Raw genomic sequence first — 27,686 nt, 5'->3', positions numbered from 1 at the left:
AATAATAACATCCACAAATTTACCAAATAATATCTCTAAGTCCAAAGGACTTTTTAAAAGAAAACTAAAAGAAAAGAAAATAACAATCTAAACTCTAACATCTCTCCCCATCCCTTTTTGCCTAGGTCTGTTCATCAGCAAATGCTCCTTCGTTTTGATCGATTTGCTGGTTTTCCAGGTTATCACCGTTAAAGTCTGTAGAACAATTTTAAGAGTCAGGATGCAAGAATAACAGTTATGCAGTGTAATAAAACTTAACTAAGACAATTGAAAGATTTAAATATATAATCATCTCATGTTAGAGGATATCAAGGAATTTGCAGTACGAAACAAGAATATGATATTTGGCTTTTAATGTGAATCAATAATATAAGGGAATTCAAGTAATTTGAATAAATCTTCAGAATATGGGTTTTTCATGCAATTGGTAGGGTAGAACACTTTGTTCAATGTGAAATTCATTAGAGACTATTGCTCTAGAATCGTTAGAAACTACTGTTATGAAATCATTAGAGTCTATGCTCTTCCCTTTCCTTCCCCATTAATTCCTATACACAATGATACCCATGTAGAATTATAACCTTCGCACTGTTTTTGTACGAGGATACCTTTCGCACTGTTTTTGTACGAGGAGTTCACGTGGTTCTTTGACCTTCTCGTCCCTTTTCGGGTACGAGTGAGATGGTATCAAGGGTATATGAAATTATGGCCTTTAATCATCTCCATTATAGGGTTTTGGTTTTCAATGAAAAATCATGATTTGGATTCAGGAATAAGAAACAAAATCATAAGAGGTTTTATCTAAACTTTCAAGAATTCTAGTTATAGTGTAGATTACAAAACATAATCCGAAATCTTGCCTTTGCCTTTGAATGGATTGGTTTGATTGATGTGATTGATTACTTGAATTGAGAGAATTGAATGAAGCTTGATGGATCTTGGAGTTGAAAGCCCTTCCTTCTTCTCCCTTTCCTTGAATTCTCCTTTTCTTACTCTCCTTAGGTTTTAGGGTTTTGATTTATGAAGAACATTAGGTTATGATAGTGTATATATATAGTCATGAATCTTTTTAGGGTTTGTTTTGGTGTTAACTCACCCAAAAAGGACGGAAATCGGCACTTCATAGAGAGTTTGGAAACTCTCGGATTCTCAATCCGCGACATTCTCGGAGTTCCGAGGCATTTTCTCGGAGTTCCGAGAATTCTCGGAGTTCCGAGAAATGCTCTCGGAGTTCCGAAAACCGGATTCCAAAACTACTGTCCGATTTCTCGGAATTCCGAGGTTATTTTCTCGGAGTTCCGAGATATCTCCAGTAGTTCTCGGAGTTCCGAGAATTATTCTCGGAATTCCGAGTTTTTTTTTTTTTTTTTTTTTTTTTTTTTTTTTTTTAAGGGTTGTTACAATTCTCCACCCCTATTTAAGGAAATATCATCTATAGTTTCGGTCAGAGCAGTAAGCCTATAAAATAGCTTGGCCAAGCAGATTTGATAAATGGTTTATCAAATGTTTTATTAAAACATGTTTTTGAAATGATTTTGCAAATGCATTTGTGGGCCTGAACTGGTTGACTGAAAGGTATACCACGAGTGGATCCAGGGGGAAGTAGTTGTCCACCCCCTGTAGGACCCAAGTCAGTAGATGAAGAATGGAGAAAAGACTTGCACATATTAGATGTGATTAGGGGTAAGATGATTTGACAGTCATCTTCAGGGTTACGTCTCGATGGAGGCCACTAATCCAATGTGATTGTAATTGTTAACTACGGGGTAGAATCGCAGTGGGGCCCATTATTGGGTTCTACAGGATCGACCGTCGGATCCCTGCAACTATCACACTCACAACTCGAATGACCCATTAATTTTCTTTGGATAAGGGTCCCGCATTTACTAGATTGTACGGATGGACTAGATTTGTCGCATTTGATGCGAGAAAAAATATTTACGTACTTCCTTTAGTGTATACACATCGTGGGACGCATTTGGAATACCCAAAGAGTTAATTGTTGAATTAGGGGTATTTTGTGAATTATAGAATATTATGGATAGAGCTTTTATCCTGGATGGTGTGGACCCCGATCCGAGAGAGGGTGCGGTGAGGGACGTGCCCCCACGCGCTAACCGTCTCTATGGATCATCCACATGAATGGAGAGCTCTACCAAGGAACTCTCGAAAGAATAATGCCTCTCACAGCATGAGTGGCGATACAAAAGGTGAGATACCTCTCGATTCGGGGACTAGCCCAGATTCGAGGCGTACCTTAAACAAAGAAGAGTCGCCATCCAAGGAAAAAGGCAAATGGGCCTTGGATCCCATACTATGCTCTGTTGCAACGGGTAACCAGAGATATAAAATAAGGTTCGTGCCTGGTTACGAATTCGGAAGGTCTAAAGAGCACCTCATCCGCCCAAGTGCAAACACCTGGTCTCTTATGCCATTTACTTAATAATTTTGAAGAGCTTTGGGAGAAAATCATATGAAATGGGAATGAATATCTCCGAGAAGACGTCTATCTAATCATGCATGTCTCGGAGATGAAATCAAAGGCACACAAGATAAAATAAAAGAAACATGTGTCACCTAAGCATAGCTAGGTTATAAGTGACATGCCTAATGGGTGTCTAAGTTCTGATGAACAAACACATGCATGACATACCAAAAAAGTATAAGGTCTGCGCAATAAAGTAAGAAAACACTGCAAAACATAGAAAATGACTCGATACCATACAACCCTAAAACTCTAATCTATACCTAGGCCCGAGTCTTTAGATGATCTGATGTTCATCCAAAGAAGCCTACGTATCCCCGCCTCCACGAGAATCAAGGCAACGTAGTTCTTCGCACCTATTCTAAGCTATGATGCCTAAGACATCTAGACCTCTATCCTAGACTCGATCTAAAAGACCAGACTAGTTTTTAAAGCTTCTTGTGTGATTATTTAAATTCTAATGGATTGTAGATTTTAGGACACCCTATATGTTCTAACTAAATGCAGGTTAGCACTAAGCTAATGCAGGTAGTTCCTATAATCTATGTGTAGCTAGGCTGTATATCCTAAGGAAAACAGTAGGATCTATCGCATCTTAGACCTGGTCATCAATTGGTGATGTGGATCGCCAACTGACCGGACGGAGGCGCTCCTATAACTCTAGGACAAACTCCTAACTCTAACACAAACACAAACAAACCACACAACACATCAAAGACAAACTCAAAACTCTAAAACTCTTTATCTAGGACAAACTACTAACTCTAGAGGAAGATCTTGTTGAAAACAAGGTTTTGAAGATTTTTGGTATTTTTTCTTAAAATGGGTAAATGATTTATTTACAAAGGTTTGGCTGGACCTGAGATAAGAATCTCAAGCTGCACTACGTACCTCGTGGAAGAGGATCAAGCCAACGTAGTTCGAAACAGATTTCCTAACTACTCCTAATGACTCAAGATTTTTGAGATTTTTGGTTTTTCAGATGTTTTTGTTGTTTTTAAGTGTTTTTGACTCAAGGGGGACAAATCCTATCATCATAAGGGGAGGACAGACTCCTGATATCCCGCAAAGGTTGGACAGCATCCTATGCTTTGCGGAGGGAAAAGAACAGAATAACAACTCTGCAAGGGTTGGACAGCATCCTATACCTTACAAGAGCGGATAGAAAAAAACACAAGATTTGATGAGAGGTTGGATAAAATCCTAACCCCTATGATGATAGGACTGACTTCTGAAAGAAAAACAGATTCTCTAGCTAAGGACAGATTCCTAGGCTGAAGACTGACTCTGAAAATAGGATTCTAAGAAGGAGGTGCTAATGAGACAAAGCCTGTCTCCTAAAAGAAAAAGAGATAAAGAAGGGTGCTAGTGAGACTATCAAGCTAAGATAAAACTCACAAGTAATAAGGGAAGAACTTGTGCATATTTAGCAAAGGTAAAACATCCAGCCGGGCCGGACAGCTACCTAGCCATAGGGTGCAACAAATGTGCAACCCAATACCCATAAGGGTAAGGGGTATGTTGCCAAGCCGAGTAGGATGTTCTCCCGAAACCAAATGATGCACAAAGATGAGGATGCTAATAGAATGAGACTGGGCAAGTCTCTTAGACATATAGGTAGGATAGAGAAAAATGCTAACAAGGAAAAAGAGACCTTGTGCATATTTGGTTTAGGTAAAACACCCAGCCGGGCCGGACAGCTACCTAGCCCTAGGGTGCAACAAATGTGCAACCCAATACCCATAGGGTAAGGGGTATGATGCCAAGCCGAGCAAGGTGTTCTTCCAAAAACCAAAAGACGCACAAAGATGAGGTTTAGAAAGAAAAATGAGATTGTGCGAGACTCCTAAACAAAAAGATAAGCTCCAAGAGAGGTGCTGACGAGACACGGCATGTCTCCTAAGGAAGGACTCACTAACGAGACAAAGCTTGTCTCTAAAGGATATAACTTTCTCTGTCTGAGACATAGCCTGTCTCCCTGAGAGGGCTTTAGAGAACTCTTTCATTGCCCTTGCAATGAATGGATTTCTAATTTCTAGGGAATACACACCATAAAGACTTGGACAAGTCTTTAAATAAATGGGAGGAATGCTACTTGGACTAAGCGAGTCCCCTAAGGATGGGCTTAGGCTAGCGCCTTCATCGCCCTTGCAACGAGAGGGAATTCTAATATCTAAAGAATTTTAACAGAAATCTATAAGACTGTGTTAGTCTATCAAAAAGAGAAGAAAAGGCTACCAGATAATCGCAAATTTTATTCTAAAAATAAATCAAGTGTCAAGCAAAGAAGAATATACAATCTAATAGCAATCATAAAATGATAAATAACATTAATTAGTCCAGACCAGCCGCTGGATAGCCTAATAAAGTAAAAAAACAATATCAAAACACTTCAAAACCAACCACAAACCCCAATACGGGGACTCCAATGAAATCAGATGATGCCAAAGTAATCATCTGATATCATATACACATGATAATATTTCTAATCCCTCCTTGAGATCAGACAGTACCCATGTCGATAATATCGAATAGAGTAGTCATCTGATCTCCTTCTTCCTATTAACAATTTATTTAAATAAAAATGAATGAGTATAATGAACTTTGATATAATCTTACCTGAACAATCCATTTATCTTCAGAATCTAACTCAAAATTAAATAAGAGGAAAGAAGAAGGGAAAGGGTATTATCATAATCCAATAAATCCCTCTAAGGGTGGGCTTAGACTATCGCCTTCATCGCCCTGCAATGATAAAAGGTTACTAATGCTTTAAGGAAAAAAAATTGAAAGACTTGTAAAGTCTTCCTAAAATGGAGAAAGAGAATGGGATGCTATACATGGCTGCTATAGGCTTTTATCATATTCAACCAACAAAATGAAAGCTGTTATGAACTTTATCATGCTCAGAAAACAAAATAAGGGCTACTATTATTCATAAGGATACATGGGTTGGATAAGCATTGGACTGGTTAGGCATTGGTTATGTAGTAGTTAGGCACTAGACTGTTTAAGTTAGGCACTGGATGAGCACTGGATGAGCACTAGATGAGCACTGGATGAGCACTAGATGGGCACTGGATGGGCGCTGGATGGGCACTGGATGGGCGCTGGATGGGCATTGGATGGGCACTGGATGAGCACTGGGTGGGCATTGGATGGGCACTGGATGGGCATTGGATGGGCACTGGATGAGCACTGGGTGGGCATTGGATGGGCACTGGATGAGCACTGGGTGGGCACTGGATGGGCGCTGGATGGGCATTGGATGGGCACTAGATGGGCACTAGATGGAACTCAACGGCATATTCCATTAGAATGACCAATCATACAGAAATGAGCAAAACAATTTTCCTGACAATAAACTATCAACTTACTAATGTATTCATTCAACTATTTAGACACAATTACAATATTTCTTTTGATCATAAGTAAACAATAACAAACTGAACAAAAATAACAGAACAAGACATTTAAGTTAGTCTATGAACCAAACATATGTGGTAAATCATTAATTGAACTCTATCAGCTGTTAGATTTTCTTTGACAGTTACTAACATGTTTTCCATAAATATGCCCATACTACTCCAGTTCAAACTTCCTTGTATTAATTACCTTTATCTAAGCAATTGCAGACTTTACTACTAATTATTCAACCAAATTATCCGGACTTATATTTTCAATCGGGGCATTAAAATATTTACTCCACACTACAACTGAATCAAGTATTATAAACATTAATATCATCACCATCTAATTCTTTCACTTATGCTAAGCTGTTCCTTTTCATACCATTAACACTCATTTAAATCATCGTAGCTTAACATATTTTCTTAAGGATAATTAAGATGGCATATGAAGTAAAGTAAATAGACATGAATGGTAATAGAATTAAGCTGTGTAAAATTCTCAAAGTCCAACAATTAACATTTCAGACTACACTATCTGTATTAGCTTGCCTTTATTTCCTTAATAAGCCTGTGAAAATTTATTGAGAATTATAATAGTCATTGATAGCTAAAAAAAACGAGTAAATTGTTCCCATGATAATGAAATATTTATAATCCAAAAAGGGACTACATGTTTTGAAACTATTAATGATTGGAACAGTTACCAATTATAACTATGTGCAAGGGTACAATACATTGAAGGCCAAACGAATGAAAAGGATAAAAAAAAAATTGAAAGATGATTCAATAACTTGTATCTAGAAATAATTAGAATTTAGATGTTAAAATGGCAAGAGAATGGGGCCAGGTATCTAGTTTATTTAATAAATTCTACAACTTCATTTAATAAGAAAAATCAAAGATTTTGTTAAATTCATATTCCAAAAACATTTAATAACACCATAAGGATTGTCCTAAAATCACAAAATAAACAATAATATAAAGATATAATAATTTAAAATGGAAATTACTTGACAAATCCTAAGACCACTAAATGACACACTACAAATAATCATTAGAACCAACCAATGAAATACCCTATCAACTCCAAATCATTTTTAGATTTACAAAAAAAAATTATATGTCTAATAGATTGACAGACCAAGGAATATTCTAGACAAATGTTATCATTACCAATATGAAATTATCATATGCTTTAGAGCATTCATTCAACAATGTGATACCAAAATTGACTATTCTGCTTCTTCTTCAAAATTTTATCAAAGCTAAATCATACTAATTAAATGAAAACAATGCAAACATATTCAATACCACCACTCAAATTAAGTGAAACATCCATCGATTTAAATACTTTAAGATTCGAAGGCTTTATAAAAGCAGACAACTAAACACAAACAAAATAAGATTCTTACTAAATTGCTTCACACACAAGCATTACCTAACTAAAGAACATAGAATTCTCTTGAAATGCTATAATTCTCTTCTTAAAAGACTTTTTTTTTTATTTTTTTTTTATGAAAGCAATATAACTCAATAATAGAATCCAAACAATATATATCAGAAGCTCTTTGTTTGTAAAACCTTCTTACATCCACATCATTTAGAAAAATTCAAGTAAAATACTTTCATTGAAACCAAATAATGTATATTTCAGCCATTTCTAATCTTAATTGTTTTGTACATTCTACATAACTCTTAAATCAGAGTCTAGAATTTTTCAAAAATAAAAATAAAATCGTGATGAAACAGATAATACTCTGGATAGAATAAGCTAATAGAATCCACCTTTTCAAAAAAATAAAACAAGTTTTAATTAAAATCATTTCTACAACAGGGATATTAAACCTACAACTCTTATTGAGCTCTATGTCATATAACACATTAAAACACTAATTCAATTGGTTTTATAGGAAAATTATAATTACTGATTCAAAGTATTAGCAAAATAGCTCAAATATACTCGATAAGAAATTAAATACTAGACACGTAAAACTACTGAATTTCGGATTACAATCGGAGTAAAAATAAATGATTAACTTAGAAATATTACAAAATTGAAATCTTTGTATTATCCCTCTCTGCATTTTAACAAAGCTTTTGAACACATCTCTCTTAACAAGTAATATCTTTATTAATTCATAGACTAATTCTAATTCAAAGCATGTTCAATAATTTTAGGACGCAAGTTTGCAAATTAAATGCTGTCAAATAGAGGTACCAGTTTAATTAATACTATCATCCTTGAGAGAAATCATTAAGATAAAAGTGATTATACTAATTCTCTAGATATTCAGCTCATAGATCAAATATTTTAGAATTTAAGAATATTATGAAATCAAACATATAACTTAAGAAAAATCAGAATTTATGAACCGAGCATTTCTAGGTAAAAGATAATCTATAATATGGCTATAATTATGTAAATTCTAAAGATTTAAACTATGAATCAGTAATTATAAAATCATTCTGTACCAAAGAAGAGAATAATACCTGAATTTAAAGTTTCTTATTACAAACAAATGAAGATCCGATCTGGAATTCTAGTAGTATCTGCTTGCGCTGATGACTATTTAAGCCACAATTTGAAGATGTAGAACTAAAACGGCGCGCAAGAAAATCCAATCCAACAAACAAAAGATATATTCCAACTAAAATTCTACAGATCTAATAAATCTGAAATTTCTAAACCTCAAAATGTTGATTTAGGATTTAACGCTCGATCGAAGTAGAAAACGAGTTTAGAAAGTAAGGTTGATCGAAGGCTTGCCGGAAAAATGACCGGAGAAATCAAAGATCGTCGGAGAAAAAGGGATTTTAAAAGTAGATCTAGGATTTCTAGTTGTAGGAAAGGGTTTTAGGTATAAGAAAAAGTAGATCTAGGATTTTTTTAGGGTACGAATAGGTAAAACAGAGCAGATTTAGGATTTCTAGGGTACAGATGTATAAAACATAGCAGATCTAGGAATTCTAGGGACCTTAACTAGGGTTTAAAGGTGAAAATGAAGATGAGGATATAAACTATGAGTAAAAATGAGGAAAATACCAACCGGAGGTGATCAGAACTAACCGGAGCTCAGCCGGAGAACAAGAAACGAGGATTTGAATTTCTGAGAAAGAAGCAAAGAGAGATCAAGAGATGCAGTGGAAGATGAGAAAGAGAAAAACAAGCAAATTTTCTTGATCGGAACTTCGACGGTGTTGCCGGAGAGGATGATCGGAAACAAGGGAAGAAAATCTCTCGTTCTTTCTCTCTGCGAAAAATCCTTTTTTCCCTCTTTTTATAAAATGAGATAAAAAAACAGTATTTAAAGACATTTTTGAGACTTGATATTGGCACTCCACTTGATGGGCGCGCGATTTTGCGCGTCCTATTCGGATAAAAAATACATCATTTCAGAATAAAATCGCCCCCCTCTCAGGATAAACACACCCCCCTCTTCTGCTTTACACTACGACTTCTCCTGGTATCGTTTGCTAGGCAAACGCGCTCGGATTCTGACGAAATGTTGCAGGGACCTAGATGAAACCCTAACTTAGCTAAGGGTGGAATTTGGGATTCTACCTTATTGATTTGATGAGGTTTTGCTCAAACTGAAGGGATTAGGGCACGGTCAAAATGGGGTGTCTACAGATGCCCCTCTTTGGCAGAGCGTGCTTGTCGCGCGAATGTCAAAGCTGAACTGACAACACATTTTGACTGGCCCAAGATTAAAGAGTTTAAAATTTATGATTTTTTTGAATTTTGAAAATGATATCCACAAGATACATGGTGAAATAGCCTTTCACCAGACTCTGACTCTGCAAACGCTGGTGAGATAGCCTCTCTCCAACTCTTAACTCAGTACATATTGATGAGATAGCCTCTCTTGCAAAACATTAAATGACAGATTTGATTGTAAATGATCTTGAAATTTGGAGAGAAAATGGATTTGAATGCCGTGTAGAAACGGACTTGAATGCCGCGTGGAAACGGACTTGGAATGATTTGAATGCCGTGTGAAAACGGACTTAGAATGCCATGTGAAAATGGACTTAAATGACTTTGAATGCCGTGTGAAAACGGACTTGAATACCTTGAATGCCGTGTGAAAACGGACTTGGAATGCCATGTGAAAATGGACTTGAATACCTTGAAATAAAATCTTTCAAATGATGAGAGAAATGACCAAACTCCAAATCGCGGAGCCATTGGCAAAAACATCTTTTAAAATCTTTCAAATGGTGAAAGAAATGACCAAACTCCAAATCGCGGAGCCATTGGCGAAAACAACTTTTAAAATCTTTCAAATGGTGAAAGAAATGACCAAACTCCAAATCGCGGAGCCATTGGCAAAAATAGCTTTTAAAAATCTTTCAAATGGTGAAAGAAATGGCCAAACTCCAAATCGCGGAGCCATTGGCAAAAACAGCTTTTAAAATCTTTCAAATGGTGAAAGAAATGACCAAACTCCAAATCGCGGAGCCATTGGCAAAAATAGCTTTTAAAAATCTTTCAAATGGTGAAAGAAATGGCCAAACTCCAAATCGCGGAGCCATTGGCAAAAACAGCTTTTAAAATCTTTCAAATGGTGAAAGAAAAGACCAAACTCCAAATCGCGGAGCCATTGGCGAAAACAACTTTTAAAAATCTTTCAAATGGTGAAAGAAAAGACCAAACTCCAAATCGCGGAGCCATTGGCGGACATATATTTTTTAAATGAAAGGAAAATTCATTGAAACGATTGAAGAAATGACCAACTTTGATCGATTTCACAAGGTGAATAAGTCATTCTTTGCCAAGAATGATTGAAAATGCATGATCTTCGCCGAAGATAAAACTCAAGGAACTTGAAGAAAATTTCAGGTATTGACCCTTTTAGAATGAGTGAAAAATATTTTGCTGAGGATTTGACGATTGCAGGAGCAAATTCTAAACTCCGCTAGGGATAAAATTTTCTGAAAACTTGACTTTAAAAGAAAATAATTTGATTGAAGAGATTGGCTCAAAGATTGTACTCAAGCTTCTCTGGTTTTCATTTGCTGAGAATAGCTATCCTAGTTATTATTACGCTTGATATCTTTTATTGACGTAAGTCATAAAAGATGCCCCTAGTATGAAATACTTCCATAACAGATTCGTAAGAGAGCAAAACACAGGAAATGGTCAAAAATTTTCATTTCATTGAATACTTGAGGTTACAAAGCTTTCAGGTTTACAACAGGCTGTATCTGCCCGACAATTGCCTTTCAATTCTGACGATCTCTGCCATTTCATATGGGCTTGAAAGCCTGCCATATGGACTTGAGAATCAATCATCTTCTGAACTTCACTCTGCTGCGCATCACCCTTGAGGGGATACAAATTCATCATCATTTTTTTTTATCACCCCAGCCTTGGGAGGAATATTAACCACACAGAACTCTGGAATTTGACCTTGACTCGACATAGAAAAAGACCTGGACAACTAGCAAATGAGAACTTCGTTGGGCACAATGACTTAAACTCTAAGAGAGACTGAATCTGCTTCTTAGTCTGATAAGTATTTTTAAAATGGTACAGTCTACCACTCTTAAAATCTTTTGAAAACCGTATTTAAAGGTGTTTCATTCCCTTTTCCGGTATTTCCATCATGGTTATTATTCTCTTGGATTGCTTAGTCTTAACCCCTTAGCCTTGAGAGTGTCAGAAGAATTTCTGTCGGTGCTTACTCAGACTTTTGAAGTAGTGCTGACGAAGAAATGAAAGTCTTGCTGGCTTTCAGAGGTTCTGTCCTTTATGAAGTCACTGCCATGACCAAATTGCCTTTTCAGGTTTTCGATTTGGCGGACCGCATGCCTTAATTTTTGCCTAAGCCGCCCTTTCAGGTTTTCAGCTTAGCAGGCAAATGACCCTAACTTTTGCCTAGACCGCCCTTGCGGGTTTTCAGTCTAGCGGGTCTAAGACTCCATTATTTTTTTCTTATTTTCTTTCTGTTTCTCTACAAACCTGGGCCTAAGTACACCAGAAGGACTTTTAGGTAGGCTTGGGTTCAAACAGGTTAATATTTGGTAAGTTTTCATGTATTTGACCGAATCTGGCCCTCCAGACTGCCTACGTATCCCCAAAGAAATGAGAATCAGGTCCGCGTAGTTCGCCCATTTGGGTTTCAAAAATTGTTTATTTTGTTCTTTCTTTCCTTTTTCTTTTTTTTTTTAAGGATTTGAAAGGTTTGAAGGATTTGACCGAACCCGAATTAATCAGGCTACCTACGTACCCTGTAGAGAGGGATCAGGTCATGACGTAGTTCAGGTTATTATCTTTTATGACGCAAGTCATAAAAGATGCCCCTGGTTTGAGTTTATCAAAGAATGAAAGTGTTTTTTTTTTTTTTTTTTTTTTTTAAGCTCAAAGTGTTTGCAAATGGTTTTTTGACTTTGAGGTTGTTGGCTTTTGAGCTCTGATCGATCAAAGACGGCCTCCTGGTGTATCTAAGCATAGTACTTTTTTAGTTGGTCCAGGTTTGTAGGTTCTGTTAATTTTTCTCCATTTTCATTGAGGAGTCTTACAGCTTTTCCAGGCAGGACTTCATCAACAATGTAAGGACCAGACCAATTTGGCCTGAACTTCCCTCTGGGATCAAACACTGGTGCCCTGTAAGACTTCAAGACGAGATCTCCTGGTTTCAGGTCCCGGACCTTGACTTTCTTGTTAAAGGCTCTTTCAATTCTTCTCTGATACCCTTGGATGTGATACAAGGCTCTCAGCCTCTTTTCATCAATCATCTGTAATTCCTGATGTCTGGCTTTGGCCCACTCAGACTCTGGCAGATTCGCTTCCATCATAACTCTTAGGGACGGGATTCTCACTTCAACAGGGAGGACTGCTTCCATTCCATACACTAGAGAATATGGAGTTACACCTGTAGAAGATCTGATCGATGTCCTGTAAGCCCATAAAGCAAAAGGGAGCTTGTTCGACCAGTCTTTATAAGTCTCGGTCATCTTACTGATTATGACCTTGATATTCTTATTTGCTGCCTCTACAGCCCCGTTTGTTTGTGGTCTGTAAGGAGATGACTTGTGATGCTTGATTTTAAATTCTTCGCACAGGTGCACTACCTCTTTCTTGAAATGAGATCCATTATCAGAAATCAGTTCATGAGGTACTCCATATCTGCAAATGATGTTCGCACGGATGAACTTTGCAACGGTATTGGAAGTTATGGAAGCATATGAAGCAGCTTCTATCCATTTTGTGAAATAGTCAATGGCCACCAAGATGTACTCGTGTCCACTTGACGATTTAGGATAGACTTTTCCGATGATATCAATTCCCCATACTGAGAATGGCCATGGCGAGGTCATAGAATGCAGCTCTGACGGAGGCACATGAATAAGATTCGCATATACTTGGCATTTATGACATTTCTTCACGAATGCGAAACAATCTGTTTCCATTGAGGGCCAATAGAAACCAAGTCTAAGGATTTTCCTTGACAGCATTTTTCCATTCATGTGAGGACCACAAACACCTTCATGTGTTTGTTCTATGAGCTCTGCAGCCTGATCTTCATCAACACACAGAAGCTGAATACCGTCAAATGACCTTCTGTACAACTCTTCACCACAAATGATGAAGTTGGCAGCGAACTTCTGAAGAGTTTTCCTCTCTTTGCTGGAAGCTTCAGGCGGATGCCCCTTGCCTGAAATGAAATTTCTGATATCTGTATACCATGGCTTTCCATCTGGACACCTGGCAGATATTTCAATGGCATTCACATGTGCTGGAGCCCATTGCAACCTTACAGCTAAAGGTTGAACCTCCATTGTAGCAGAAATGTCCAACATTGATGCCAGAGTAGCCAGGGCATCAGCAAAGTGATTTCTCGTCCTTGACAGATGAGTGAAGGTGACATTCCTGAACTTTTTGACCAGAGATTCGAGATAAGTATGATATGAGATCAACCTCGCCTCCTTTGTCTTCCAATCCCCATTTATTTGACAAATGATCAGGATTGAATCTCCGAATACGTCGATGTCTTGAATTCGCAAAGCCAAAGCTGCCTCAAGTCCTGCGATGCATGCTTCATATTCTGCCATGTTATTGGTGCACTCAAATTGCAACTTGATGGATAATGGAATGTACTCCTTCTTTGGAGATACCAAAACTGCCCCTATTCCTTGACCGTGATTATTGACAGCTCCGTCAAAGTACATAAGCCATTTGGAACTCGGAATCTCTTCTTCAATGTCCATAATCTCTTCATCAGGAAAATCAGCCTTCAGAAAAGCATTCTCTTCAATAGGAGCATCAGCTAGCTGCTCAGCGATGACCCGCCCCTTAATTGATTTCTGAGTGACATAAGTGATGTCAAACTCAGACAGCAATAGCAACCATCTGGCTGTTCTTCCAGTAAGAGCGGGTTTTTCGAACAAATACTTCAACGGATCCATCCGTGAGAGCAAAAATATCTTGTTCGACAGAAGATAATGTCTAAGCCTTTGAGTCGCCCAGACCAATGCTAAACACGTCTTTTCCAAGACAGTGTATTTGATTTCATATTCCAACATTTTCTTACTGATGTAGTAGATGGGCTTTTCTTTCTTAGACCCTGCCTCCTGCTGAGCAAGCATACAACCCATTGCTGTATCCGTGATGGACAAATACATCAACAACGGTTGACCAGGAATGACTGGGGATAAGACAGGAGGCAAAGACAAACACTGCTTGACCTTTTCAAACGCTTCCTGACATTCTTCATTCCATTTCTTGGAGGAATTCTTTTTTAATAACTTGAAGATGGGTTCACACGTCATAGTTAAATGAGATATGAATCTCCTCAAATATTGCACTTTGCCAAGGAATCCACGAATCTGCTTTTCTGTCTTTGGTGGTTGCATTTCTTGGATAGCCTTGATCTTCTGAGGGTCTACTTCGATTCCTCTTTCACTGACCATGAATCCAAGCAACTTCCCTGACGTGACCCCAAATACACATTTATTAGGGTTCAAGCGAAGCTGAAACTTTCGGATTCGCTCAAAAAACTTTCTCAAAGCGACTGTATGCTCTGGCCGAGTCCTGCCTTTGACAATCATGTCATCTACATAGACCTCGACTTCTTTGTGAATCATGTCATGAAGAAGAGTAGTCGCAGCTCTCTGATAGGTGGCACCAGCATTCTTGAGACCAAATGGCATCACTCTGTAGCAATACGTCCCCCACTGAGTAATGAATGCCGTCTTCATCATATCCTCAGGCGCCATTTTGATTTGATTATACCCTGAGAATCCATCCATAAAGGATAAGAGTGCATGTCCAGCGGTATTGTCAACCAGGAGATCAATATTCGGAAGTGGAAAATCATCTTTCGGACTTGCCTTGTTCAAATCTCTGAAATCGACACACATCCTGACTTTTCCATCTTTCTTGGGCACAGGTACAATATTTGCAAGCCATTCAGGGTACTCGACTACTTCGATGAATTTCACTTCGAGTAGTTTCTTAACCTCGTCATGAACTTTCAACTCCCATTCTGTTTTAAGTTTCCGGAGTTTTTGCTTCTTAGGCTTGATGCCAGGGATTAGAGGTAATTTGTGTTGGACAATGTCCTCACTCAATCCTGGCATGTCGTCGTAAGACCAAGCAAAAACCTCCTTAAACTCTTTTAGCAAGGTGATTAATTCTTCACGCTCCTCAGGAGATAAAATTTTGCCAATTCGTATTTCCCGAATTAAGGTTTCATCACCTATATTTACGGTTTCAATTTCCTCTTCAAGTGGTTTAGCTCGGTGACTCTCCTCTTGTTGAATCATATGTTTGATTTCAAGGGGAGTATCATCGGCTTCCTCATTAGAGGGGGAGTCTTGATTATCATTATTAGTTACTTGATCAAGTTCAGAAGCAGAATCAGCAGAAGAGACAAGTACAGGAATATAAGCAAAAGAGTCTTTTATTTCATCAGAATCAATGATTACATCAGATGACTCGCCCACATCAGGCGTTACAGACTCTGAAACAGAATGAAAAAATAAGTCGACATCAGTATCGACACAACCAGAAATATACACAGACGAAGAATCAATGAATACGTCCCCAGACTTGGACTCGACACCATCAAGGACAGACTCGTCATCCACTCCAGAGGTAGACCCGACCTCTACAGTACCTGCATCAAAAGAAAAGTTAGAAATGACAGACTCTGGGACGGACTCAGAAACTGACACATACTTTGAAATAACTGACTCTTTTGAAGGGACTGGAATGTACTGAGGGATTACTTGGGGTATAACCTGTGAGGTCCAGTTATCCAGAGGTCCCTCGGCTGGGGTGATATAGTCCTCTGGGTTCAGAAAAGGTGCATCTCTTCCAATCATAGCAATGACTGGTGCCTCAGTCTGAAACAAAGAATTCAAGAGTTCCGGTTCGAAGTTCTCAACCCAGTCTAAATTTGATTCCTCTGTCACAACTGCCTCTGCAATCTGCTTACCGAAAAAGTCTACTGGCAGCTCATCTGCGAAAAAGATCTCAAGACCAGGCAGCTTTACCCCGCTCTCATCATACCATGGCTCTGAAAAACCGTAATAAGGGCAATCAGCTCCTTCTTTCCGGAATCTGCCATTCATGATCATACTGAAGGGTCCCATTGGAAATTCTAAACCCTTGCGGCGACACTCGGCCCATTTGAACATGTAAGCTCTCATTTCTTGCATCTCCTTGCGAGTTGGCTTGTATCCCAACCCAAATAATCCGTCAACTGCTTTCAACTCAGGACGCTCAGTCGGACCCTGCATATTCTTCCCCAAACCTGCCCCTGGGAGATATCCAAATCGGCGCATCATCTTGACTACCCGAGTATTGGTGCTAGAAAGAAACATAATTTCTTCATTCATAGCTTCTTTCATGGTGATAGCTGAAACCTCCACTGAAAATCCTGTCAGACTGATATCTCTTGTATTTTCAGTAACAAGCTCTTGAGATATTTGTCCGACTTCTGGCTCGGGATCTCCTTTAACTGTGATCACCCGATTGTTTCGAATGAATTTCAGTTTTTGATGAAGTGTGGAAGGGATAACTCCAACCTTGTGCAGCCATGGTCGACCAAGCAATAGACAAAAAGAAGTCTTGATATCCAACACCTGAAATTCAATGTCAAAGGTTTCTCCTCCAATGACAATCTCAGTAGCCAAGGTTCCAATAACGTCCCTTCGGGTTCCATCATATGCCAGTATACCCTGCTCAGACGGAATGAAGTCTTCAGGCCCAAACCCCAGAGTAGTGGCAGTGCTCAAAGGACACACGTTCAAAGCTGACCCATTGTCTACCAGTACTTCTGATACTTTCTTCTGATTGCAAAGCAGGGTAATCTTGAGAGGACGAGTATGATCCTTTCCTTCTGAAGGCAAGTCCTCATCTGAGAAAGATAAGGCTTTTGAAGCCTTGGTCATGGCCACCAAACCGACCAGCTCGTCAGGAGTGATCTCAACTGATACCTGGGACGAGTTCAATTCACGAAGTACACCCTGTCTGTGCTTCGGCGATGCCATCAGTAAACCCCAAATTGAAACATTAGCTTGGGTTTTCTTAAGCTGATTCAGTAGGTTATCTTCCTCTTCATCAAGTCTTTGTTTCTGCCTCTGACTGTCAACCCCTCTTGCAACTTCAGCGGGATTTTCAACTCTAAGCTCAGCTGGTTTGAAGACTCGTCCACCCCGTGTGACGTGGCGGAGTTCATCACATTGATCGTTCAGGAGCAACAAATCTTCATCTTCCATTCTAAGGATGTAAGGGGTTTTTATCTCTTCTTCCTCATCATCACTCACCCTTAAGACATATAGAGATTCAGAATTTTTCTCCTCCTCTTCACACTGGAAAACATGTGACTGGTTTGATGGCCCAGCCACATCAGGGTCATTCCAGGATAAAACATATGGCCTTTCAGATTTTGCCCACTGATTTTCTTCTTCAAATTTCCAGACATAGGGTTCTTCGGATTCCACAGCACATATGAAGGAAGCCGGATCAATGACAGACTCCTCGGCGCAAATGACATTGACCGAGGATGGAGGCGGCATTGCATGCGTAGGAAGGGGGTTTCTAGTTACATTTGGTAACTCGATTGACAGTTCCTTCCTATCGATCATGTTCTGAATTTGGTGTTTCAAAGCTAAACACCTATCAGTAATATGGCCAGTGTTGCGATGATAATCACAGAACTGATCCTCTCTCCAAGATCTCGGCAATGGGTTGGGAGGAGGCTTAATGTCAGGCAGCTTGATCTTCCTGTCTTTTAACAGCTTCTTCAAAGCTACGGACAAAGAATAGGGAAGAGGATCAAAATGACGAGGAGGTTTCTGCTCCATCGGCGGCCTTCTCACTTCAGTGACTACCCCGGGTGAAGGTCTGACATAATTAACATTATGTACTTCTTTCGGCGCTATCACAGGTCGCTTCCCTTCTCTGACATCAGATGGAATTCTTGATCTTAGGCCTTTAGCCAATGCATCTTCTATCTGGGTCCCAGTCTTAATGAGATGATTGAAATCAAGGAAATACTGAATAGCCATATGATGATAATATTGCGGCGACAGATTTTTCACCACAATCTTGATTTGATCCTCATCTGAAAGACGATGAGTCATTTGCGCTGCTTTCCTTCTCCATCTGCGGATGAAGGAAGTAAAAGTTTCATTATGGCCCTGCTTCAAAGCCTTGAGATCTCTTTTGGTCACATCGATCCCCTCCTCCATGGAGAATTGTTCGACAAACCTATTTGCAATATTCTCTAGAGTTCTGATCTCTTCTGACTTTAGGCTCAGGAACCATTTCTTAGCTGTTCCAACAAGGGATCTAGGGAATAGAAGAGCAACTTGCTCTGGAGATAAACCATGTTGTTGTAGAAGTGGAAGAACTGACATCAAATGGCTCTTAGGACACCCGGTCCCATCATATTTATCCATGTCCGGAACTTTGAATCTAGGGGGCAATGTGACTCCTGGATATAACATAAAATCAGCCATGTTTAACTTTTTCGGGCCTTGAAATTTTATGTTTTCCATCTCCTGGGCCAGCTTATCCATTCTGTCCGCTATCGCTTTGCCCTCATTGGCTCTATCTATATTAGGATGATAATTCTCTTCTGCATACTGCCCATCTTCGAAATCGTCTTCGACATTCAAAACTGCAGGCCTGGCCATTGCAGGAGGGGGAGGGGGTATAGCTGAAGGGTGCTGAGCTACATGCTCCTTAGAGGTAGATTCTCTATCATTTTTCAGACGGGCTATCTCCTCATTCATGTTATTCATCTGTTGAAGCATAGCCTTCATCATCTCACTCATCTCAGCTATAGCGTTTGCAGATTCAGCCATCTGTTCTGGAGTAAATTGAACGGGCGAAGGGATTTCCTGGATATTGGAGAAAGGTAATGCAGGGGAGGTAAAAGAAATTGGTGAGGAAGAAAAACGACTCAGCCTGGAATCAGCGGACTGACGGGACCAGGTTGATTTTGAAACGAGGATTTTCTTAGGAGCAATGGCTGCTCAATCAAGAATCCTGATATGGAAATATAAACACTAGATTAAAATTTTGATAATCGAGATAAACTATTTTGATCAAATAATGACAAAAGAGACAAAAACACACTTTCATTAATAAAATTCGAATTGTGATTACAAAGGATGAAAAATATTAATCTCTAATCACAACTGGATAACAGACTGACAAAAATGAGAAATGCAAAAATCAGAATAACAAAACATGATACGAATCTTCAAGGTTCCTCAATCCGAGTTCTTTTGCTTGCGGGCTTTTCCGATATTTCTCCACGTCGGAATTTGCGAGATAAACCTAACCTTCTTTCTACATTTTTGCTTCCCCAAGCAGCCACAATGGATCGGACGAGATCAGGAGTGAGATCTTCACAAAGAGGAGGGACTATGATTCCGGGAGGACACGGAATTCCCGTAATCTGGTGGAGAATTCGCATGGGTGCATAAAAGGAAGATTTCTCGGTACCCATGAGGTAAACAAATGAATGCGGGTAAGTGCATGTAAAAACATGGAAACATGAATGACTTACCCAGCGAAACTGACTCTCCTCTACATGTTGCAACCAATTGTGCCATTCATCGATGGACTGAGGTTGATGGGCTATTGGTTTCCATGTATGGAAATTCTTCAGGGTATATGGATTTTGGTTTTGTCGCTGAAGAATTTGAAGTTTTTCACCAAGCCAGACATACAATAACTTGACACATCCATTGAAATTGTCCTTGATCTCTTGGGAAGCAATAAGATCTAGTCCCAAGAAGGTCTCTGCTAACATGGTAGGGATAGGATTCCTCCCCTCATTGATCTGATCTACCACTCCCAATAGTATCAAAGATGTGACATGGGAATTTCTGCGAAGAACATGACGTGCGAAGACCATAAAAATCAAAGCATTACGTCGGCAATCCTGAAAACGAGAGTTAGTAGGATCGACGTTTTTCGAAAAAAGTTTAATAAGGTCTTGAATTTTTACGCACGTATCCGTTAAACATGGCAGAGCATCCACAGTCTCATTTTTGAACAGTTTACAAAACAGACCACGAGGAGATTCTATCCTTGAAGGTTTGATCCAGAGTCCCTCAGATGGGAGCTCTAGCATGGTACACCAATCTTCAAATATGGGACAAAGTTCAAAACGGCCAAATCGGAAGACATGAAGAACAGGATCCCAAAGTCTAGCAGCTGCTTGGAGAAACTTCCAATTTATATCCCGACTGTTCAAATAGGTGAACGAATTGATGAAATGATCAGCCATATTTCTCTGTGACTGTTCACGCGGAAGAGCTTTAATGGTATCGGCTATCCAGTTGTCCAACAAAAGGTTTGCCATAATCAGACCTGACACAAAGATAGGACGGGATAATGAGGGAATGAAGATAACTTCGAATAAACAAAGAATAAAAATAAACTTAACGATCAAGCATAAGAAGGATATTATGGATGACATCGAATGTTCCACTACTGATCAAAGATGATCAGAAACTCAGAAACAAGACCACGGTCACAAAATGACAAAAGTAGATCATAGACCGGATCTAAATCTGGAAGATGGATGTCAAAACTGAACGATCAAAGAGATCAATAATAGAATATGACCATAAAGACAGCAGACAAACTGTCGATCATATCTAAAGACGAGAGAAGAAAACAATCTGAATAATATATGACACAACTAAAGAATGGATAAATGAAGCTTCAATCTGAGGGATAAAAACAAGTGAATTTTATGATCACCGAGTCAAAGAATAAACCGTAGCTATGAGGGTGACAAGTAGAAGCCACTAGCTAGGTTTAGATCTGAGAGATGCATAGACATGACTGATTGATCCAAGCCAGAAATCTCTACTAGAAAGTAGGTCCTGATCTTATAATCAACAGATACAGGGACATAATCTTAATAAATAGAACAACAGAGAGGCCACGACCATGAGAGGGGCAAGTAAAAGCCATTGGTCGGGTCTAGATCTGAAAAACGGACTGACACAACTGATTAGATTAGATAAGGAAACCTTACTAAAGAGTAGGCCCTCAATCTGATAATCAATATATAGATATATACATATATATCCTAACCAGGGGCACCAGCCATAAATATAATCCCACAAAGTCAAGACACTTGACTCAAGACAGACATGTGAGTGTACTAGGACTGCGTTGTAGCCATATACGGTGAGCTACAATAATCAATGAATAGGACAAGGCTCCTAAATCTAGGCTCCAACATGTATAAGCAACACATGTTCGTCCTTATATGAATGCAATATATATATATATATATATAAGCACATGCAGATCCTAATTGGGTTTCACTAAATCAACAAATATATCCATGTACATAATATATGTAAAATGAAAGTAGAGCTCCGGACTCAATATATCAGGTACTATGCTTATGATCCATACTTAAAATGTATAACACAAGTACGCCTAGTGTTATACATAGTATGCTTCATTGCTCATCGGCTGCTGTAAACACAAGTACGCCTAGTGTTTACGACTGCAGCACTGGCGCATAGCTTGGTAATAGATACAACAGCACCATCTGGATAGTGATATCCCATGAGGTACGCATTATATCTATCCCATGGAGCTAATAATAAGAAAATCAATAAAAGAGAAAAGAAAAGAAAATAAAATGATGTATGCTGTGCAGTATGTGAATCCCTTATTTTAAACACCCATCTGGTGCCCCTGGATTCTAAGCGATTGAATTCCCATTTATAATGATTTTAGCCCAAAATTCTTCAAAATTAGTAACAAATGGCATTTTAACAGAGTTAGGCAATATCTCGAAAGAGAATTTCCCCAGCAGAGTCGCCAGCCTGTGGACCCCGATCCGAGAGAGGGTGCGGTGAGGGACGTGCCCCCACGCGCTAACCGTCTCTATGGATCATCCACATGAATGGAGAGCTCTACCAAGGAACTCTCGAAAGAATAATGCCTCTCACAGCATGAGTGGCGATACAAAAGGTGAGATACCTCTCGATTCGGGGACTAGCCCAGATTCGAGGCGTACCTTAAACAAAGAAGAGTCGCCATCCAAGGAAAAAGGCAAATGGGCCTTGGATCCCATACTATGCTCTGTTGCAACGGGTAACCAGAGATATAAAATAAGGTTCGTGCCTGGTTACGAATTCGGAAGGTCTAAAGAGCACCTCATCCGCCCAAGTGCAAACACCTGGTCTCTTATGCCATTTACTTAATAATTTTGAAGAGCTTTGGGAGAAAATCATATGAAATGGGAATGAATATCTCCGAGAAGACGTCTATCTAATCATGCATGTCTCGGAGATGAAATCAAAGGCACACAAGATAAAATAAAAGAAACATGTGTCACCTAAGCATAGCTAGGTTATAAGTGACATGCCTAATGGGTGTCTAAGTTCTGATGAACAAACACATGCATGACATACCAAAAAAGTATAAGGTCTGCGCAATAAAGTAAGAAAACACTGCAAAACATAGAAAATGACTCGATACCATACAACCCTAAAACTCTAATCTATACCTAGGCCCGAGTCTTTAGATGATCTGATGTTCATCCAAAGAAGCCTACGTATCCCCGCCTCCACGAGAATCAAGGCAACGTAGTTCTTCGCACCTATTCTAAGCTATGATGCCTAAGACATCTAGACCTCTATCCTAGACTCGATCTAAAAGACCAGACTAGTTTTTAAAGCTTCTTGTGTGATTATTTAAATTCTAATGGATTGTAGATTTTAGGACACCCTATATGTTCTAACTAAATGCAGGTTAGCACTAAGCTAATGCAGGTAGTTCCTATAATCTATGTGTAGCTAGGCTGTATATCCTAAGGAAAACAGTAGGATCTATCGCATCTTAGACCTGGTCATCAATTGGTGATGTGGATCGCCAACTGACCGGACGGAGGCGCTCCTATAACTCTAGGACAAACTCCTAACTCTAACACAAACACAAACAAACCACACAACACATCAAAGACAAACTCAAAACTCTAAAACTCTTTATCTAGGACAAACTACTAACTCTAGAGGAAGATCTTGTTGAAAACAAGGTTTTGAAGATTTTTGGTATTTTTTCTTAAAATGGGTAAATGATTTATTTACAAAGGTTTGGCTGGACCTGAGATAAGAATCTCAAGCTGCACTACGTACCTCGTGGAAGAGGATCAAGCCAACGTAGTTCGAAACAGATTTCCTAACTACTCCTAATGACTCAAGATTTTTGAGATTTTTGGTTTTTCAGATGTTTTTGTTGTTTTTAAGTGTTTTTGACTCAAGGGGGACAAATCCTATCATCATAAGGGGAGGACAGACTCCTGATATCCCGCAAAGGTTGGACAGCATCCTATGCTTTGCGGAGGGAAAAGAACAGAATAACAACTCTGCAAGGGTTGGACAGCATCCTATACCTTACAAGAGCGGATAGAAAAAAACACAAGATTTGATGAGAGGTTGGATAAAATCCTAACCCCTATGATGATAGGACTGACTTCTGAAAGAAAAACAGATTCTCTAGCTAAGGACAGATTCCTAGGCTGAAGACTGACTCTGAAAATAGGATTCTAAGAAGGAGGTGCTAATGAGACAAAGCCTGTCTCCTAAAAGAAAAAGAGATAAAGAAGGGTGCTAGTGAGACTATCAAGCTAAGATAAAACTCACAAGTAATAAGGGAAGAACTTGTGCATATTTAGCAAAGGTAAAACATCCAGCCGGGCCGGACAGCTACCTAGCCATAGGGTGCAACAAATGTGCAACCCAATACCCATAAGGGTAAGGGGTATGTTGCCAAGCCGAGTAGGATGTTCTCCCGAAACCAAATGATGCACAAAGATGAGGATGCTAATAGAATGAGACTGGGCAAGTCTCTTAGACATATAGGTAGGATAGAGAAAAATGCTAACAAGGAAAAAGAGACCTTGTGCATATTTGGTTTAGGTAAAACACCCAGCCGGGCCGGACAGCTACCTAGCCCTAGGGTGCAACAAATGTGCAACCCAATACCCATAGGGTAAGGGGTATGATGCCAAGCCGAGCAAGGTGTTCTTCCAAAAACCAAAAGACGCACAAAGATGAGGTTTAGAAAGAAAAATGAGATTGTGCGAGACTCCTAAACAAAAAGATAAGCTCCAAGAGAGGTGCTGACGAGACACGGCATGTCTCCTAAGGAAGGACTCACTAACGAGACAAAGCTTGTCTCTAAAGGATATAACTTTCTCTGTCTGAGACATAGCCTGTCTCCCTGAGAGGGCTTTAGAGAACTCTTTCATTGCCCTTGCAATGAATGGATTTCTAATTTCTAGGGGATACACACCATAAAGACTTGGACAAGTCTTTAAATAAATGGGAGGAATGCTACTTGGACTAAGCGAGTCCCCTAAGGATGGGCTTAGGCTAGCGCCTTCATCGCCCTTGCAACGAGAGGGAATTCTAATATCTAAAGAATTTTAACAGAAATCTATAAGACTGTGTTAGTCTATCAAAAAGAGAAGAAAAGGCTACCAGATAATCGCAAATTTTATTCTAAAAATAAATCAAGTGTCAAGCAAAGAAGAATATACAATCTAATAGCAATCATAAAATGATAAATAACATTAATTAGTCCAGACCAGCCGCTGGATAGCCTAATAAAGTAAAAAAACAATATCAAAACACTTCAAAACCAACCACAAACCCCAATACGGGGACTCCAATGAAATCAGATGATGCCAAAGTAATCATCTGATATCATATACACATGATAATATTTCTAATCCCTCCTTGAGATCAGACAGTACCCATGTCGATAATATCGAATAGAGTAGTCATCTGATCTCCTTCTTCCTATTAACAATTTATTTAAATAAAAATGAATGAGTATAATGAACTTTGATATAATCTTACCTGAACAATCCATTTATCTTCAGAATCTAACTCAAAATTAAATAAGAGGAAAGAAGAAGGGAAAGGGTATTATCATAATCCAATAAATCCCTCTAAGGGTGGGCTTAGACTATCGCCTTCATCGCCCTGCAATGATAAAAGGTTACTAATGCTTTAAGGAAAAAAAATTGAAAGACTTGTAAAGTCTTCCTAAAATGGAGAAAGAGAATGGGATGCTATACATGGCTGCTATAGGCTTTTATCATATTCAACCAACAAAATGAAAGCTGTTATGAACTTTATCATGCTCAGAAAACAAAATAAGGGCTACTATTATTCATAAGGATACATGGGTTGGATAAGCATTGGACTGGTTAGGCATTGGTTATGTAGTAGTTAGGCACTAGACTGTTTAAGTTAGGCACTGGATGAGCACTGGATGAGCACTAGATGAGCACTGGATGAGCACTAGATGGGCACTGGATGGGCGCTGGATGGGCACTGGATGGGCGCTGGATGGGCATTGGATGGGCACTGGATGAGCACTGGGTGGGCATTGGATGGGCACTGGATGGGCATTGGATGGGCACTGGATGAGCACTGGGTGGGCATTGGATGGGCACTGGATGAGCACTGGGTGGGCACTGGATGGGCGCTGGATGGGCATTGGATGGGCACTGGATGGGCACTAGATGGAACTCAACGGCATATTCCATTAGAATGACCAATCATACAGAAATGAGCAAAACAATTTTCCTGACAATAAACTATCAACTTACTAATGTATTCATTCAACTATTTAGACACAATTACAATATTTCTTTTGATCATAAGTAAACAATAACAAACTGAACAAAAATAACAGAACAAGACATTTAAGTTAGTCTATGAACCAAACATATGTGGTAAATCATTAATTGAACTCTATCAGCTGTTAGATTTTCTTTGACAGTTACTAACATGTTTTCCATAAATATGCCCATACTACTCCAGTTCAAACTTCCTTGTATTAATTACCTTTATCTAAGCAATTGCAGACTTTACTACTAATTATTCAACCAAATTATCCGGACTTATATTTTCAATCGGGGCATTAAAATATTTACTCCACACTACAACTGAATCAAGTATTATAAACATTAATATCATCACCATCTAATTCTTTCACTTATGCTAAGCTGTTCCTTTTCATACCATTAACACTCATTTAAATCATCGTAGCTTAACATATTTTCTTAAGGATAATTAAGATGGCATATGAAGTAAAGTAAATAGACATGAATGGTAATAGAATTAAGCTGTGTAAAATTCTCAAAGTCCAACAATTAACATTTCAGACTACACTATCTGTATTAGCTTGCCTTTATTTCCTTAATAAGCCTGTGAAAATTTATTGAGAATTATAATAGTCATTGATAGCTAAAAAAAACGAGTAAATTGTTCCCATGATAATGAAATATTTATAATCCAAAAAGGGACTACATGTTTTGAAACTATTAATGATTGGAACAGTTACCAATTATAACTATGTGCAAGGGTACAATACATTGAAGGCCAAACGAATGAAAAGGATAAAAAAAAAATTGAAAGATGATTCAATAACTTGTATCTAGAAATAATTAGAATTTAGATGTTAAAATGGCAAGAGAATGGGGCCAGGTATCTAGTTTATTTAATAAATTCTACAACTTCATTTAATAAGAAAAATCAAAGATTTTGTTAAATTCATATTCCAAAAACATTTAATAACACCATAAGGATTGTCCTAAAATCACAAAATAAACAATAATATAAAGATATAATAATTTAAAATGGAAATTACTTGACAAATCCTAAGACCACTAAATGACACACTACAAATAATCATTAGAACCAACCAATGAAATACCCTATCAACTCCAAATCATTTTTAGATTTACAAAAAAAAATTATATGTCTAATAGATTGACAGACCAAGGAATATTCTAGACAAATGTTATCATTACCAATATGAAATTATCATATGCTTTAGAGCATTCATTCAACAATGTGATACCAAAATTGACTATTCTGCTTCTTCTTCAAAATTTTATCAAAGCTAAATCATACTAATTAAATGAAAACAATGCAAACATATTCAATACCACCACTCAAATTAAGTGAAACATCCATCGATTTAAATACTTTAAGATTCGAAGGCTTTATAAAAGCAGACAACTAAACACAAACAAAATAAGATTCTTACTAAATTGCTTCACACACAAGCATTACCTAACTAAAGAACATAGAATTCTCTTGAAATGCTATAATTCTCTTCTTAAAAGACTTTTTTTTTTATTTTTTTTTTATGAAAGCAATATAACTCAATAATAGAATCCAAACAATATATATCAGAAGCTCTTTGTTTGTAAAACCTTCTTACATCCACATCATTTAGAAAAATTCAAGTAAAATACTTTCATTGA

At 38.4% G+C, this 27,686-nt stretch overlaps 1 protein-coding gene across 1 annotated transcript in view; it reads right to left on the bottom strand.

The window, feature by feature from the left end:
• The window catches only part of LOC143887978 (uncharacterized), a 30,269-nt gene extending 11,123 nt beyond the window's left edge, over positions 1-19,146 (bottom strand). The window contains exons 1-5 of the mRNA XM_077392238.1: positions 18,583-19,146; positions 17,500-18,375; positions 17,026-17,343; positions 16,341-16,638; positions 15,943-16,019 (exon numbers count right to left, since the gene is read on the bottom strand). Coding sequence (XP_077248353.1) covers positions 15,943-16,019; positions 16,341-16,638; positions 17,026-17,343; positions 17,500-18,375; positions 18,583-19,146 — 2,133 coding nt within the window. The remainder of the gene's footprint in view (positions 1-15,942; positions 16,020-16,340; positions 16,639-17,025; positions 17,344-17,499; positions 18,376-18,582) is intronic.
• Between the last annotated feature and the right edge of the window lie 8,540 nt (positions 19,147-27,686).

The sequence above is a fragment of the Tasmannia lanceolata genome, unplaced genomic scaffold, assembly GCF_043159265.1.
Source record: "Tasmannia lanceolata isolate RefF3 unplaced genomic scaffold, GAP_Taslan_0.1 ptg000012l, whole genome shotgun sequence".
Taxonomy (NCBI): Eukaryota; Viridiplantae; Streptophyta; class Magnoliopsida; order Canellales; family Winteraceae; genus Tasmannia; species Tasmannia lanceolata.
This window is presented reverse-complemented; position numbering and strand designations above follow the sequence as displayed.